The 17,464-nt window shown below is 37.1% G+C and overlaps 1 protein-coding gene across 2 annotated transcripts in view; it reads left to right on the top strand.

Annotated features, from left to right (window-relative positions):
- Positions 1 to 15,463, top strand: part of rabep1 (rabaptin, RAB GTPase binding effector protein 1) — a 35,190-nt gene extending 19,727 nt beyond the window's left edge. Inside the window, exons 13-19 of one of the 2 annotated variants that reach the window (XM_044221416.1) lie at positions 562 to 702; positions 4,122 to 4,311; positions 4,532 to 4,543; positions 6,233 to 6,288; positions 7,564 to 7,662; positions 8,237 to 8,353; positions 10,686 to 15,463. In XM_044221416.1, the coding sequence (XP_044077351.1) occupies positions 562 to 702; positions 4,122 to 4,311; positions 4,532 to 4,543; positions 6,233 to 6,288; positions 7,564 to 7,662; positions 8,237 to 8,353; positions 10,686 to 10,787 (717 nt within the window). In that variant the 3' untranslated portion in view covers positions 10,788 to 15,463. The remainder of the gene's footprint in view (positions 1 to 561; positions 703 to 4,121; positions 4,312 to 4,531; positions 4,544 to 6,232; positions 6,289 to 7,563; positions 7,663 to 8,236; positions 8,354 to 10,685) is intronic. The other variant, XM_044221417.1, reaches the window with a different exon arrangement.
- The last annotated feature ends 2,001 nt before the right edge of the window (positions 15,464 to 17,464 follow it).

Below are 17,464 nucleotides of genomic sequence, written 5' to 3' on the forward strand. Positions count from 1 at the left end.
AACCACAAATATTTGCTGACACGATGGCGCTCTTGGCTACAGGATTTTTTTTTACTTGTAAGTGAAATATGTCCAAACATTGCACATCCAACAACAACACAAATGTACAGATTTGTACACTGTACATCACTGCAAAAAACGCTATATGCATTGCTAAGTAATGTAACTGCACTTAATTTTTCTAGCAGATTGTTGTCCAAATTGTGAGGGGGAAAAACAAGAAGTATGTGAGACAGAAACATTCTCAATAATGAATGTGCATCTGTGAGCTGTGTCATACCACACACTTCAAGTGTGGCGTTAAAAATCTTTGCAAACAAACTTGTCTGCCAGGAAAAATGGGATTTTTGCTGCTTTTGGCTTTGATCTAAAGGGATATGGGTCTTATTACTGTCATAATGTTGAAAAATGATAGCTCTGCAGGGAGAATCAGATGGCTTTAAAAGTAGACACTGGCCGGTGAGTCACTCTTCACCAGGTGTTGAAGTGGTGCTGCTTCCATATGACAGACTAACAGACACATGATGAGATGGAGTGATTTATTTTGTTTGTTTGTTTCAGGCGGTGCTGGTGAAGTCGAGGGAGCAGGTGGCAGATGAACTAAGCCGACTGCAGAGAGACAACGAGAGCCTGCAGGGAAAACACAGGCTGCACGTAGAACTACAGCAACAAGAGGACTTCCAGATGCCCAATACTTTTCAAGTACGAGAAGCCCAAATCGCATCTTTCAAACTCAACATTAGCATCAGTCGTAGGGAGTATTCATCTAATCTTGTTTTCTTATTGTTTGATCCAATAGTTCCAGATTTAAATCAAAATTATGCCAATTTTAGACTGTATTTTCTTTCGGTATAGTTCTTGTAAAGCTGCTTGCCTTCAGATAACATTTGAGAACTTTGACTTCTTTTGTTAAATGTTTTAATTTCTCAAAGTAATGCATTGAAAAAGTATTGTTTTGGTGTTAGTACTGAAACTCTAGTTAGCTAGTGAGGCAGCCCTTATCATTAGGATGAATTTACATAAAGATTAGAAATTCAAGGTTAAGATTAGATAAGGGTATAATAAAGTGCTATAAAATACCACAATGTAGAAATACTAAGTTACATGTAAAAGTCCTGCATTAAAAATGTTACTTAAGTACAGAAGTATATACAGAAAAATTACCCACATGAGTGTCATATTATATATTTTATTATTGGATCATTATTAGTGACACATTAATATGTAAGTAGCATTTCATTGTCATGGTTGGTCAAGGTGGCGCTAATTTTAAAGGAGGGGTTCACATTTTTTTTAAGTGTCTTAAAACAATCCATATGTACATGATTGAAAGCACTGTTGTTCTCTTTCTCCATACTGGCCGCTAACAGATCCCTTCTTAAAGCAATTTCAATAAAAGTGATGGTGGACAAAATCCCCAGCCCTTGGTCTGTGCAAAAATTAATAATATAAAATTCAATATAATAAATAATAATTTTTTACTTATATTTATATACTATTTGGTAGTTAATTTATACTAGTGCATCTTATTTTTATGTTTAAATTGACATTAAGTTGATTTTTGTACATGAAATGTTAATAAACAAAATAACTAGTAACTAAAGCTGTGAAATAAATGGAGTAAAACGTACAACATTTCCCTCTGAAAAGTTTAAGTAGCATATAATGGTATTCAAGTAAAGTACAAATATCTAAAAATTGTGCTTAATTACAGGACTTGAATAAATGTACTTTGTGACATTCAACAATTGGTCAACAAGTATGGGTGATAGAAGTTAATCTGACAAACGTTATCTCAACTCAAGGTCCACTCACTACCTTTTTTGGAGCTTTCCACAGCATCTTGCGGTCTTCTTCAGTGAACAGAACACATGATGTATTTCAAGCTGTAAAGCAGTGGTGACTAAGGGGTTTATGGGTGTAATAGAATTTATGACACACAGTAAGTGGACCTAGAGTTGAGATTATTTTGTCACACATACTAATCCCAAAATCAAGAATGGATTTCCATGCTCAAATTGCATTTGTATAATTTGTGTTCATATGAGGAGATGATTTGTAAGTAAACAGCCAGCTGCTCTTGGTAGGCAGAGTCTGCACTTAATTTAAAAACTGTTATAGCATGAGCACTGGTTTCCCCATGCATGCCACATAGAGAGTGGGGAAACTGACACCAAATTATAGAAAAATAATCCCTGCTGTGTAGCGGTCAGAAGCTAATTGCTTCAGTGGTAGGGCCTTTGTCACTCCATTATCTCATTGTTAATTTAATATATTAATGATCTCATCATGATTAATGGCACCATTGCTTATTTTGAGCTTTCGGACAAGATGAGAATACCATCTTTATTTTTTACAACTGTGTGCTCTCCTCCCTAAAACACACACATATCTCCTCCCACACTGTTACTCTTAGCCTCTTGCTGAATCACGCTCTGGCAATATATCTGGCAGAGTGGGCCCCTGCTTTAATGGAGGTGGAGTAGCACCGATGATCCACTGACATTTTAAACTTGTTGGTGGTTGAACAAGCTGCTCACATAACATTTAAATCTGTATTTACTGTATCAAGATACCGAAAATCATGTAAATACGAGGGAGAACTGATGCAGTGTCTCACTATTCATATTTTAGTTTTTTTAATGTACCTCTAAGCATTTGTCATCAAGATACTGCAAGTATAGAAAGATGTCATGCACTTGGTCGCCTACTAGAGTTTGAATAAGGTCTGGATTGAGTTGCACGAGATATTCTTACATCCATTACTCTATTATGAAGTCATTCCTAATTTCTTAGTTACTACTAGTTACTTTCAAACTAGTGATTGACTAAATAGGGTTGCACCATTAAAACTTTAGCCTGGTTTATGGTCACCGCTGTCTCCCTGGTGAGACGGTCTGCGGGGCAAAAATGACATCATCGCGCCTTTTGCGTTGGGCTGCAAGCTGTTGCAGAGCTTGGTCGTGCATCTCTGAATTTTTGTAACTAGGTGCCCTGTGTGCTTTTCATTTCAACATGGACGCCGAAGCTGGCTGAGCAGGTTAGCCTCTACAAACACATCTACCACCCTTCTTTCAGAGACCACAGGGACAGCCAAATGACAATTCATGGAGAGAGGTCGCCACCACACTGGCAAAAGATAAGACATTTTGTAGGAAAGTGTAGTAAAGTATGCAACGGACAGTGTGTTGAGCATAAACGCCTCTATGCATGCTCGCATCTCTGCACGCGCCACGGTGTCTCCCGCGAGTATAAACAAAGCTTTAAGGAATGTTTTAGTTAGTAAAAACCTAAGTAACAGGCAACAGTGTAAATAGGAAGTCACTACAGCATCACCAGCTGCAATATAACTTAGAAATATAAACAATTTAGGGGTCAAGTCATATATTAAACTTAACTGCCAATCCTGTGTAGTTTTATTTAATCATACATACATGGACAAATATCTGTTTTTAGTATTATTATAGCTTAACCACCTTTGTCTGGTCATTCAGTGTGAAGGTATTGGTGTAACATTTTGTAATTTGATGTTTTAATTAATGTAATTTAAATGTCCCCCATTTACAATCAGCTACACAAGTTACACCTGGCAGTTATTAGGTGTAACTATTTAGTGACAGCTAATCTCTATCTAAATACTAATGTGTGGTGCAACCCATTTTAATTAATTAGTTATTTAAAACAGCCCTGTGCTAAAACAACAGAAGGGGCAGTTTTGGAAGACTGAACCGCGACGCAAGACTGTGGACGTTTTGTATCATGGATTCGGTCTTGATTTAAGAACCGTTACAACCTTAAATAGAATGAGAGTGTATTTTTGTCAAAACACTACCAGGAAATGCAGACAAATTCTATGGTGTAATGGTGAATACTTTGCATATAGTGCAATATATCTTTATTTTAGTTTAGATGTTTTCACCATATAGATATAGAGGTGTAAGTCATCAGCATACAACATCACATTTTCCTGCTACATTTTCACCGGACATTTAAAGGAAGAAAGTCTGCAAACTCCTTCCATAATAATTTCCTTTTGATTTGTGCTTTGTCCTAACCAAATTGTGCTTTATGACGATGATTCCCCGCATTGATGCCTGTAATGTAGTTTCATTCTTCTTCAGGAGCTACATGGCCTGGTGTTGAGGCTGCGTGAGGACCTGGTGACGTTACGGACGTCTGCTGATCACATGGAGGAGAAGCTGAAAGCTGAGATTCTGTTTCTGAAGGAGCAGATCCAGGCGGAGCAGTGTCTGAAGGAAAACCTGGAGGACACTCTGCAGCTGGAGATCGAGGGCTGTAAGGAGGAGATAGGTAAGACTCAATTTAACTGTCCAGTTAGATCATTGACTAATCACTGATCAGCTGTACGGTAGATATCTAACCAAACATTTGTAGTAAAACTTCAGCAAACAAACTTTTTAAAACTCTTCTGTGGGGATGTATCCAGCATACATATTTTTCATTTTCTGGACATTTTTTACATTCTCTTCTGTTTCTGCTTTTGTTTCTTCTCCATTGACCATTCATTCAGACATCTTGGAAGGTATGACAAACACTTTGAACAAACCCACTTTAACTGCTTGTATGTGTGTGTTTATGGCGTAGCTGTCGGACTAATAACTGTAGTAAAGCCTACAACATAGCGCGTTCCCTCACATGTTTTGAACTGTCTTGGAACAGCTAAAATGAACATTGATAGATAATTACTCAATGTTGTCCTGCCCCACAGATTGGTCTTAACGTGTTTCAGTGTAAATTCAGATGTTATATCAAGGTTGTTTGTATATCCTGTTGATAAGTAACACTGTTGGGCAGCTTAGTAAAACAGTATGTGTGCACTCACAACTTAAACCTTACAAGTGTGTAGTTGTTTACTGAAAGGACTACATTTACTTGTTTGGAGCTTTAGCTTATTGATCACATTATCCAGTGTGTGATGAGAGATTTGGTGTCCAAATTGTCTCTGTTTTTGTTTAACAGTTTTTTTTTTTTTCTGGTGTAACATTAACATGCCGTTTAAACTAAGGCCGCAGCTAACAATTATTCATTAAGCTTACGATTATTTTTTCAATTTATTTTAATCAATTAATCGTTTAGCCTATGAAATGTAAAAGGAAAAAAAAGTGAAAATTCCAATCACAAGTTCTGAGAGCCCAAGGTGACGTCTTCCAGGGTATCTGCAGGTCTTGAAATGCCTAAAAAAGCATTGACTTCACAAAAAAAAAGCCTTAGAAGGTATTAAAAAGTCTTACATTTGTCAGGAGACGTTACACATTTATAAACTAATAGTGTGATTGTTTTGACAGTAAATTTGTGCTGCAGGAGGCTGTTCAATCCTATTTTGTGGTGTTTCAGTTGGCACCATCAGACCTGTAGCAATCACTATCACTACTTCTAGCTACAGCAGTTTGGAAGCTCATTGAATCATAATGGGCAAATGACGATTTTTAGCAAAGACTTAAATTAACTGATTATTTTTAATTGGTTAATCCATCCATTTTATGCCACTTATCTTGTCTAGGTTGCATTCATTTGATTTCATCTTAAGGAATTGTTGTTATATCCTGCTGGGAAGTACTGAAAAAATTTGATATTATAACATATATTTCTTATCATATTTGTTAAGTTAATTTTCCGTCGATTGATTAATCAACTAATTGTTTCAGCTCTAGTTTAATCCTAAAAAAAAAACAAAATAGTCCCTTTTGACAGTAAAATGGAACTGTTTGGAACATTTGCGGAATATTTCTCTGCCTGAAAGGCTGTGAGCACAAACTAAAAAAAGTTGTTTTCTTGCTGTTTTTAATTTACAAACAATGAAATGTACCACGTTCGGTCGGATGCTGAAACATGGGAATTCACACCTGACATCTTCTGGAGACACAGAGATGACTTTGGTACCAGTTCTCTTCACTTTTAAAGTGACCAATGAGCAGAGCGCCCAAAAAAAATCAATGTAGCCATTAAATGTCAGTGTTTCATGTTTGCTTGAAGGCTCAGCCGGCCTCAGTCGGCATATTAGCTTATAGGGTTTGTTGTGTAGCTCTCTTACTGTCTGTTTCACACAAGCCAAACTCAAAGAGTATCTTTCAGCAAAGCTGCAGCTTTGTTGTATTATTCATGAATTGCCAAATTATTTTCAAGAGACCACGTAATACTTTAGAGAGAATATCTGGGCTTTCAGATTCAGATGTGTACAGTATGATCCTCTAATGATGTCTCCTTCCCACAGCATCTTTCTCCAGTCTGAAGACTGAGCTGGAGCGAATAAAAGCGGAGAAGGAGCAGGTAATTACTCTGTGATGCAGCACAGTATTACACCTCAGTGTGGAAACATAGTCGCTTACAGAGCTTTCTCTAATGTACATGCCATTTATTTTGTCAAAAGACCTCATGTGGTCAATGAAGGTTTATCTTCGATTGTAACAAGAGATCAAGTTTTTTTTGCTCTTGATTTTTAAAGCTGCATTAATCAATATATTTATATTAACATTATATTTATCGGTTATATTTATTTATATTTATTTACATATATTTATTGGTCAAATGATTGCATGTAGTGTGAAAGGGATCGCTTGTAGTGACGAATCCACATAAAATTAGCGCCCGACGCTACAGTTCCCCTCAGCTCTATTGAGCATTTTAGCTTCTTTTAGTTTATTATTTTGGTTTTTTGGCCCACAGATTCACTGTTTTGGTTCAGTCTCAGTGCTCTCATCAGCGTTGTTTCCAGCCGCAGGACGAACCCGATGTACGTCTACTGACACTCAGTAGTTTACTCTATAGTGAGCAGTAAATTGACATTTCAGACACTTGTCCATCATCAATATTTTACGTCATTGCTGACAGGTGTGACAACTGTAATTTTCACATCTATAAAAATGCAACTCATTGCATTTGGGGAAGAAAGTATTGTGCATGCTGTCGACACAACTTTTTTTGTGGCATTGTGGGAATTTTTGAGAGCACTGATATAGAGCGTAAATTCCACACTTGGAATTCAAATAAAATGGCGGACAGTAAATATAGTGCACTGTATAGTAAATAGGGAGTGATTTTGGACACTGCTAAACAAAGGTAGCGACTAGCTGGTGAACATAATGGAGCATTTAGCAGCAAAAGAGCCAGATATTTTTCTTAGTAGTTGTTGGAGACCAAAAATGGTGGCCAATGATTAACAAGTTCAACATAACATGATTTATAAGATGATTATATGACATGAATCAGTCAAACGTTGTGTTTTCAGCTTGTTCTGCTGCCCCCAAGTGGCCAAAAAAATCAACTAATGCAGCTTTAATATTGAGAATCTGCTACAGTGTCTTTTTGATGCTACCACTGGAGGGCGGCAAAGTCGGACGTTTTCCAATCCTGCACGTAAAACTTTAAAAACAAGACAAAATACTTTAATCTCCCCTGATCTTGCAGATCAGTTCAACCCAAATTGCAACAACATTGCCCTCTTTCCCTCCTTTCAGTTGTAGACTCTTGGTGTAATGTATTATTTGCAGAACCTTTGTGTATTATTGATATATATATTACCTTTTATATATGTTGTTTATGTAGTTGAAGAGCAGTCTAGCAGAGAAGACTGAGACACTGGAGAGCATCCAGGGCCTGAGGATCAGCCTGGAGCAGCAGCTCAAAGAGCTTACCACTGCAAAGGTCAGTGTCACATTTACCTGTAGCCCTCCCAAACCAAACTCTACCCAAAATGTTACTGTGACCAATAATATCAGAGTGTAGCAGATACTATTATATATGTTAGGACAGAATCCTTTTCTAGTCGGGATCTGCCAGAATATAAACATCTAATCCACCAAGCAGCTCATATTTCTCAACCTCACTTTATCATCTATGACAACAAGAATTTATAGAGAATGCTTCAATTAATGTTGTAAGAGGTGCATTATATAGTATTTTCTTTAAAAAAAAATAGCGGTATTATGTTAGATGAAGTTGAGCATGATGTGCTTTGTGTGCAAGAGAGAACCTGTATATATTTTACAGCATTTTAGAAAAATCCAGAGCCATTTGTACTACAACTGCTCTGATCACACTGAAGTGCTCATTCAGACAGTAATGCACAGTCTACATCATTTTAAATTATTCAGTAAATGTTTTCCAGTTAAATATTTATTTCAGTTCTTCTGTAATGTTGACGATTTTTTATTGCAGTTTATTGGCTCCATTTAGCCTTTCTAATTTGTGTGTGTGTGTGTGTGTGTTTTCTCTGCAGAGTGCACTAGAGAGTCAGGTCTTTGATGAGAAAGACAAAGCTCAGCGGCTGCAAACAGAGCTGGATGTCAGCGAGCAGGTTCAGAAGGACTTTGTCAAACTTTCTCAGACCCTTCAGGTAAACAGGAGTTCTCAATTTATGGACATTATATTCTTATTACTTTCAACAAATCCCACGAAAAGACCAAAGCGAGCAATGTATTGACCCAACTAACAAGTTTTGTCTGTGTTGCCTGATATATCTTATTCTTCTGTGCCACAGAGCTCCATTGTTGTTCAAAAGCTATTAAAAACACAACACAATAAATTCTTTTGCTGCTGGACTTAAGTGCCTTTGACACTATTGATCATGGCGTTCTTCTAGATAGACTGAGGCACTGGGTGGGCGTATCTGGCACTGCACTAGACTGGTTCTCATCTTATTTGTCCAATAGGAAATTCTGTCATTCTGCCATTAATAACTTAATGTCATCCTTTTCCCATATCAACTGTGGTGTGCCTCAAGGTTCAATTCTGGGACCAATACTGTTCTCCTTATACATGCTTCCCTTGGGTGATGTCATCCGCAGACATGGGATTTCTTTTCATTGTTATGCAGATGACACACAGTTGTACCTCCCTGTCAAACCCACTGACCTCAGTACGCTGAGTTCTCTGCAGGCCTGCCTGTCTGACATAAAAAATTGGATGTTGATAAATTTTCTACAGCTCAACTCAAATAAAACTGAAATCCTTGTTATTGGGCCCCAACACATCACTAAACAAATACTGCCATCTACTGGTAACCTGTCACAACATATCAAGCCTGTTGCAAGAAATCTTGGTGCCCTGTTTGATAGCAATTTGTTTTGAGCAACATCACTAAGCTTGTCCAATCATGTTTTTATTACCTCAGAAACATTGCAAAAATCAGATCTATTTTAAATCTTAGTGAAACTGTTGTACGTGCTTTTATCTCCTCACGCCTCGATTATTGTAACAGCCTGTTCACTTGTCTTAATCAAAAAACTTTGACACGACTGCAGACTGTACAAAACAGCTGCTAGGCTGTTAACCAGGACCAAGAAGTACGACCACATCACACCTGTTTTAGCCTCTTTACATTGGCTCCTTGTGTGTTTTAGGGTTGATTTTAAGATCTTGTTTATTACTTTTAAGACTCTTCATGGCCTGGCCCCAGATTATATTTTAGACCTTTTAATCCCCTATGAACCTTCACATAGCTTGAGATCTTTGGGCAGGGGTCTTCTGTCTGTTCCTGAGTCCAGGATGAAAACTAAGGGGGACAGAGTTTTTGCCACCAGGGCCCCAAGGCTCTGGAACAACTTGCCGGAAGAAATTAGGTTGTCTGAGTCAGTGTCTTCTTTTAAGTCTCTTATCAAAATGTATTTTTATTGGAAAGCATATCCTGATCTCACCTGAGCTGTCTGTTTATTTTATTGGTTTTTATCATTCACTGTGGTATTTTATTTCTCTCTCTGTGAAGCACTTTGTACTTTGTTTTGATAAGCTCTATAAATAAAGTTTATTATCATTATTATTATTATTATTATTATTATTATTTATTATTAACAATGAGCCACACTATTGCACTGGGTGACATGTTACCTCATTACCGTGAACACACACACTGTAGTTTACATTGACTCAATCCCACGTACACCTTCCTGCTGCCCCAAATACTCACTAGAGCACTAAATGTGGATTAATCCGCCGCTGAAAATAGTCCCCAACAAATGCACTATTTACTCCTGTTAGAGTAACATTTGCTAAAAACCACAGTTGGTTTAGTAAATTACTAAGCCTTTTTAAAAATTGAAACTATATATTCATTGCCTATTTTTAAAGATTTACGTCTTCAAGTAGGAACAAATAGGCTTGGGTCTGACTGCCAAAGTATTGATAGATGGACTCATTCATTGTTGGTTTTGATTTTTTCATGTGATTTGTTGACAATAAGAAGAATATAGAATATTGCCAGCCTTATCCTTTAATGTGCGTCAGTTGAAGGTTACCCTGGTTATAACTTGAATTTTGTTGGGACTTTATTTCAGTCAATACTTGTGAAAAGAATTGTACTTTTTAAAGCCAATATTTTAATAAAATAGTTTTCAGGGCCTCTGTAATATTAACAGTACTAAAATGTTTTTATTTTATTTTATTTTATTTTTGTTCAACACTGAGTAGTGACTGCAGTCTTTTAAGAGGTAAAACCCGGTGCAAAGAAAATCCACAGAGCACTCACTCCTGCTAATAAAGCTTAAATGCTGCGAGTGCATTGTAATAACTAAAATGAGCAGAGCAACAGTTTTATTAGCTCTGGCTGTAAAGTAAGTAAACTTTCAGTGAGTAAATCAAACTGAAACTGTAAAAGACAGAAATGGGATTTTTTTTTTTAAACGCAAAAATTACATTTAAATTAATCAATAAATGTTTGTCCATGTCTGCAGGTACAGTTGGAGCGAATACGACAGGCAGACTCCTTGGATCGAATCAAAGTCATCCTCAATGACACCAACTTCACTGACATCAACCAGCTTCCAGACACATGATACCACTGAATGAAAACTGCCTTCAGTTTTATTCCCCTCTTTCTCTTATAACATTATTGATCTGACCCTTCCTCCTCCCCATAACCACCGAGGAAGAGTTTGAAGGGACAAGGACAGACACGGCGTGAGGAGCCTTTTGTGTACATTAAGAGTCTTGGAAGATGGATAGAATAATGAAGAAGAACACTACTAAAAAAAAAAAAATGTAAATAACTAAATGTGTGACTCTGGACGAAGGGAGTGGAAGTCTGTCTGTGTCTTGTTTCTACTGTAGATATGATATGTCTGTATTAGCTCAACCAAAAAAGGTTTGTCGTCTTCTAAAGCACTTTTCATCTGCAACTTCTCTTTCCAGGTAAATAGAAAACAAATGGATGCATAACTTTTCTCCTTCTGCTCTCAAAGCGGTTGATAATCGCTTCCTTGTTCCACTCGCTTGTTCTTTTCCTGTGTTGTTTTTCCTCCCTTTTTCTGGCTATTTTTCTGTGACATTTTCCACCTTGTCCTGGTCATTTCAACCTTGTGTGTATCCTATGACAAAAACACGATGAAGGAAATTCATGGAAAATACTTGCACATAACTTAACTGGGATAAAAAAAAAAGGAACATAACACAATTTGAGCAATACCCTCCATTTCTTAAACATCATCTACTGTGTCTTGCTTCGTTCTTGTTCTTAACATTTGACAGAAGCCTTTTTTTTAAGATGCAGAAATTCAGTAAAGAAGCATTCAGTCATGTTCAAACTTTTCAACTTCACACTTTTTTCTTGATCGTCAAGGAATGAATGAATTTTAATGCACACTTTGCTCCATTTTATTGATTGCCTTTTTGAATTGACCTTGGTTGGACTTTCTTAATGTAATTCTGAAGCTCTTAAATCATGGTGGGCGACTTTTAAATTATAATGGAAGAGCACACTACCACAACACTGGCACAAGGTGTTTCTCTTCTGTCGCAGCAGATGCAGTAGCTGGTAGGAGGACGCCTTATTTAGGGACGCTTCTGGATGGTGGGAGAAAAACTAGCCTCGAACTAACAAGCCGCCCAGCTCCTCCCTGAGAGGTGAAGAGTGAATTCTTTGCAAACTTTTTACTGTCTGACTGGGAAATTCGGTGGGTAAAATCTCAACTAAAGTACAGCTGACTTTTCATTTTTTTTAGTGTGTCTACAAGCAAGGAAACGTTCATTCATCACTACGAGAAATTCTGCTATGTGAAGCTACTATGGGATTTATTAATATATCACTTTAAGGATGTCAGTGCGTTAGAAGCAAACCATGAATGATCCGATATGTGGTGGTGGAAAAAAATTTGTAAAAAGAGGAAACATTAAATGGAACATCCTGAAGACTTTGCAACTGCATCAGTCGCCAAAGTCACTAAAAAAAAACTGTTGTACAAGAATTCACTAACTGTTACATGACTAAAACTGCCAGTATGCTTCATCAGAACTGCTTATCGGATGGTCGAATAGTTTCAGAAACCACCTCAACTTCACAGTCAGGGGTGGGGCCTGTGTCCAACCATTTCTGTAACTTCCTGAATCCGACATTCACACTCACAGCTGCGAGGAGTGAGAAAGGAGCCAGGGTTTGAACTTCTCTCTCAGCTCTCTTGACACAACTATTTGTCATTTTATTTTTTTTTTTTTTTTTTTTTAATGTGAGCAACTGAGTAAAAAACCATGAATGTCTGAAAATGTTCACCGTCATCCTCATATTCAAACAATTATCATGTTTCCCGCCTCGCTAAGACGGCCGGCTTTTCACCCCGTCTTTAAGCGTGGCCATTCAGAACAATATACTTTTTACAAATGGCTTCGCTCAAAAGAACTCACAAATCTTTTTACTCTCGACACAATAAATCGTACAAATGGAGATAACGGCGCGCATTTTCAGAGTCTCTCATCGATGGCACTCATGGTGTTGCACTCGGTTGTTCACATGGAAAGTGACAGGTAGTGTGAACGACAAAAGAGAGCTTGACCCCGGCTACTTTCACACCTCCACACACCTGGTCAGTGGCTGCGCCAAGAGGGTGTGATTGTCCGATTGTCTGTTCATGGAAAGTTGTAAGAGTTGTCGGATGCAACCCAACTGATGATGCAGACTCAAGACGCTGTTAGACAATCCGACAAGCGTTTCATTAGAAGCATACCGAGGCCTTCGCCCATACTAAAAATGTAATAATCCATATTTAATCCAGGCAGTTTGATTAAGCGTAGGATTTTAACCACAGTAAGGGTGGGAGAGGCAGGATTACACAGGTGGCATTCATTAAGCAGCTACACTGAGACTCTTGGTGCGTCAGTGTTTTTTAAGTGTAAGACATTCTTCCCCAAAACCTATTTTTTCTAATGGAATAAATAAATGCAACAATATTAATAGGAAGTTTTATGGGTTGGCATGATTCTTAAGTATGTGGCTTCATGTACTGTCAGGTTTTATTACATATTTGAAAACTTTACACAAGTTACAAGTTATTACACAACCCAAGAGGTGGTACATTGTCATCTGCTACACTCCCACATTTGTAATGTTCAGGCTGCCACTGTGTCTCAGCGCTCTATGATGTTGTCAAAATGAGCACAGAGGAATATGATTTTAAGTATTAATAGTTATACAGACTACTATCGCTGATAAGAGTGGAAAATAACTCAAAAAATGGTTAAAAATAATTGTCACAATAGGACTGGGAAGAGTGCAACAACCATCTTTCTAATGTGCAGGCAGAGAAAATATATTAATATTGAGAACCCCAATTAATAGTTTCAATGATTTAAAACTTGTAAGGATGTAAACCATTTCCCAGGATTTGGCAGTCACGGTTTGAATAAAGATCGTGCCTCAATGTTCTGCACTCACTTTGAATGGCTGCACACACAAAGCTGCAAATACGGACAATATGAGGCAGAATGAATTATTTTCCACTGTAAAAAATATTTCCCAAATGGAGGGAGGGATTCTCTTTGCATTGCGATTAAAACAGCACACACTATATATAAACATGCATACAGCAGCATTGTATGGTTTAATTACATGTTGATCACTGTGTTTTTGACTTGCATGTATTGCATTTCCTTATGTTGCATATGTCTATACTGTAGATATCTTGAGTTGATATTTATGATAGAGTCATGCAGTGTGTTATGAGATGATGTGGACGTGTGGGTGAGCCAGCCTGGGTTGCACTGACATAAAACTGTGTTTGGCTTTGTAACTGTGTTTGGCTTGTATGATTGTGGGCTGAGCGCTTGTGTTCGGACACATTACTGAGAACTGGTGAACTTAAAGTAGAAATTTTACAGAATACTGGACGTTATTTTCTCCTAAGGCCTTATTGCATTATTGGCTTGGTGTGTTTTCATTTTATTTGTGACATTTAGTGTCCCTCTAATTTAATGTCTGTATTACAGTAACAAATTTGGCCCATATGGCATTAATATGAGGATTCCTCGGCAGTCTTATCAGGCATTCACTAATTCGTTGTAGTCATGTTTAAGAGTTGATTTTTTATTGAATAATTTCTGATCTAACATTGCTGGATTATTTGTTTAAAATGTACATTGAATCCCAAAAATGATTTGAGTAGATGTTAAAATGAGATGGTCAGGGTCTGAAAGCTCACACTGTGTTCTACCTACTACTTAGTTTTTAGTGTAAAGAGGAAGTCACGACAAATAAAGTGCACCCAAAAGCCCAAATTTGTTTGTGCAATCTAAATATTAGGTATAATGAGTTGTTTTTGAGGAGTATGACTGTGCTTTTTGTAATTTCAACCCATGTTTACTGACAAATACACCTGTTTCACTACAGTCTTTATAGTCACTATACATGTAAACTGAAATTTCACAACCTCACAATATGTGTTAAGCTGTAATTCACCGTCAGTTCTTGCATCATAAGCGGTGACAATAAATTATTTTAAAAAAAGTCTTGTTTCCAATAAATCACAATATTAAACATTTAACTATTAACCATTTAACAACAGAGAGTAACATGCAGATGTTTTGCACCTGGCCCATAATTAATATTTTGTTACCACTTAATACTAACTCAAGAGTGCACAGTTTGAGCTTTCAGAGGCAGCTTTTATCATTAATTTTAATTGTGATGAATCAAATCATTATCATATGTATTTTACAAAAGATCTGTACTAGGGTTAGACCGATATTCCCTTGTGCTGACAGTGATGTTTAGCAAAAATGAAATGGCATCTGGTTTAAAATAACACTCCACACCCAGTTTGATGGAGTTTATACCTTTTTTTTGTTGTTTAAATTAATAATAAATCAGCTACAGGAGATGCAAAAATAACTGTATAAGGATACATTTCGGCCGAGATGTAAATGCTGTTTCACAACAACAAGAATAAAGTCTAAAATACTTGTAATTTGGGGGGCTTTTATGCCATAAAAATGGTGCTTATTGGCTGTTAGCACTCCAGAAATGTCAGTATTGACTTTCAAAACCCCATATCGGTCGAATCCTTGTGTGTCTAAAAATCCACTTGCTCCATTTCAAACTGTAGGAAAGAAAAACTAACAAAAAAGGTGAAATGTTGACAGGAATTGTAATTTTACTGATTAACTGAGAGAGAGGCATGAGCAGCACGCTGAATAATGAATACGATGACATTTAAACAATATTTACCATAAAGTTCTGCCCACTGAATGTGTGTGTTGAGTTTTAATTATGGTTATCTCTGTTTTTATACAAACTACTGATGTTGCACGTGCAGGCGCACTGTATCCCCTCCAAAAATTTTTAAAATTGATTAAAATTAATCATGAATTCAAACACTGGTCACACATGTACTCTTTGGGAAGATTTGGGCTGGGAAGCACATCTGAATGTCCGATGACGACCAGTGTTAGAAGTTAGATCGTTTCCTGAGAGCATTTGTACAAACACAAGAGGAGTCTACGTCTATGCTAGCTGCTCTGTGAGGTTGTACTAAAGCACAGCGGTGCCTTGAGCTAAATGCTAACATGAGCATGCTAACATGCTCACTGTGAAAATGCTAACATAATGATGTTTAGCTGTTCACCATCTTAGTTTAGTGTGTTAGCAAGCTAGCATTTGCTAACTAGCACTAAACACAAAGTACAGCTGAGGCTGAAATTAATATTAGTTTTGAAGGTATTTAGTCATAAAAGTATCGGGCAAAATTTAATTCTGACCTGACGATGGCGCTAAATGATAAGTTAAGGGATCGCGGTGCTGCCAGGTATACGATAATTATTGTTTTTGTACCACCATTTAGCACTGATCGTACGATCAATAATTCTACAGTAACAACCCCTAAATGTGCGATATTTTCAACATGTTATAGTATTATATCGTTTATTTTATCGTACGCTAACCCTGTCAATAATGTATAACAAAAAACTGACCCTGGATCTGCCAGTAATGATCCAATCACATCTCTGCTAACATCTCGTGAGGCAGCCACTGTCCGCACTCACAACCTCCTATGAACTCTTTGTTACTGTATTCCGCAAGTTGTTTGTGTTCAAACCATCGCTTGGTATGTTTATCCTCGACTTTTGTTTGGTATTGTTTATCGTGGCGCTAAAGGAAAAGACAGGGGATCACCAGAGTCACTGGGATTCATCCTCTGGAAACCATGAATGTCTGCACTGAATGTTGTGCCAATCCATCCAGTAGATGTTGAGATAATTCACAGGATAAGTGAAAACTTTGATCTGCTGGTGGAGCTACAGGAAAACTCAGATGATCACTAAAGTCAGCGGGATTCATCCTCTGAGGAACGTGAAAACAAAATCCATGGTGATCCATCCAGCAGCTGTTGAGATATTTCAGTCTGGACCAGTGGTGGATGCCATCCGTAGATCCATAGCTGAAACGGTTTCGGTCGTGTTTGCATAGCGATCGACGGGTTGTCTTTGCTTCAAGGTTTGGCTGCTGTGGCTCCGAACTGATCCTAAATATACCACCAATCATAAATTAATACTTGATATAATGCCCACTTTGTCAATGTTTAATTACAATCTGTTGTAGCACTATTTGTGGAAAATATCTGCATTTAATACCAGTGGTGGAATGTAACTAAGTACATTTACTCAAGTACTGCACTTAAGTACAAATTCGAGGTAATTGTTCTTTACTTTTCTTTTCATGCCACTTTCTACTTCTACTCCACTATATTTCAGAGGGAAATATTGTACTTTTTACTTCACTACAGTTATTTGACAGCTTTAGTTGCAAAGTTACTTCACAAATTAAGATTTTTACATCAAAACATATGAAGAGTTTATAAAATTTGATGTATGTTTTGTTATAAATTGAACTACCCAACAACAACAAATAGTCGATCGACAGAAAATTGATTGGCAGCTATTTTGATAATCATTTAAGTCATTTTTCACGTAAAAACATTTCATGGTTCCACCTTCACAAATGTGAGGATTTGCTGCTGTTCCTTTTAATTATTTTAATAATTGTGATTTATTTTTAATAATGTTGAGGTTTGGACTGTTGGTTGGACAAAACAAGCATCTTAAAGGTGTCACTTTTGGCTCCGGGTCATTGTGACGGCATTTCTCACTATTTTCAGAATTTTTACAAACCAAACAATTAATCGATTAACTGAAAAAAAAAAAAAAAACAGCAGATTAATCTATAATGAAAATAATCATTAGTTGCAGTCTG

Source organism: Siniperca chuatsi, linkage group LG14, assembly GCF_020085105.1.
Source record: "Siniperca chuatsi isolate FFG_IHB_CAS linkage group LG14, ASM2008510v1, whole genome shotgun sequence".
NCBI lineage: Eukaryota > Metazoa > Chordata > Actinopteri > Centrarchiformes > Sinipercidae > Siniperca > Siniperca chuatsi.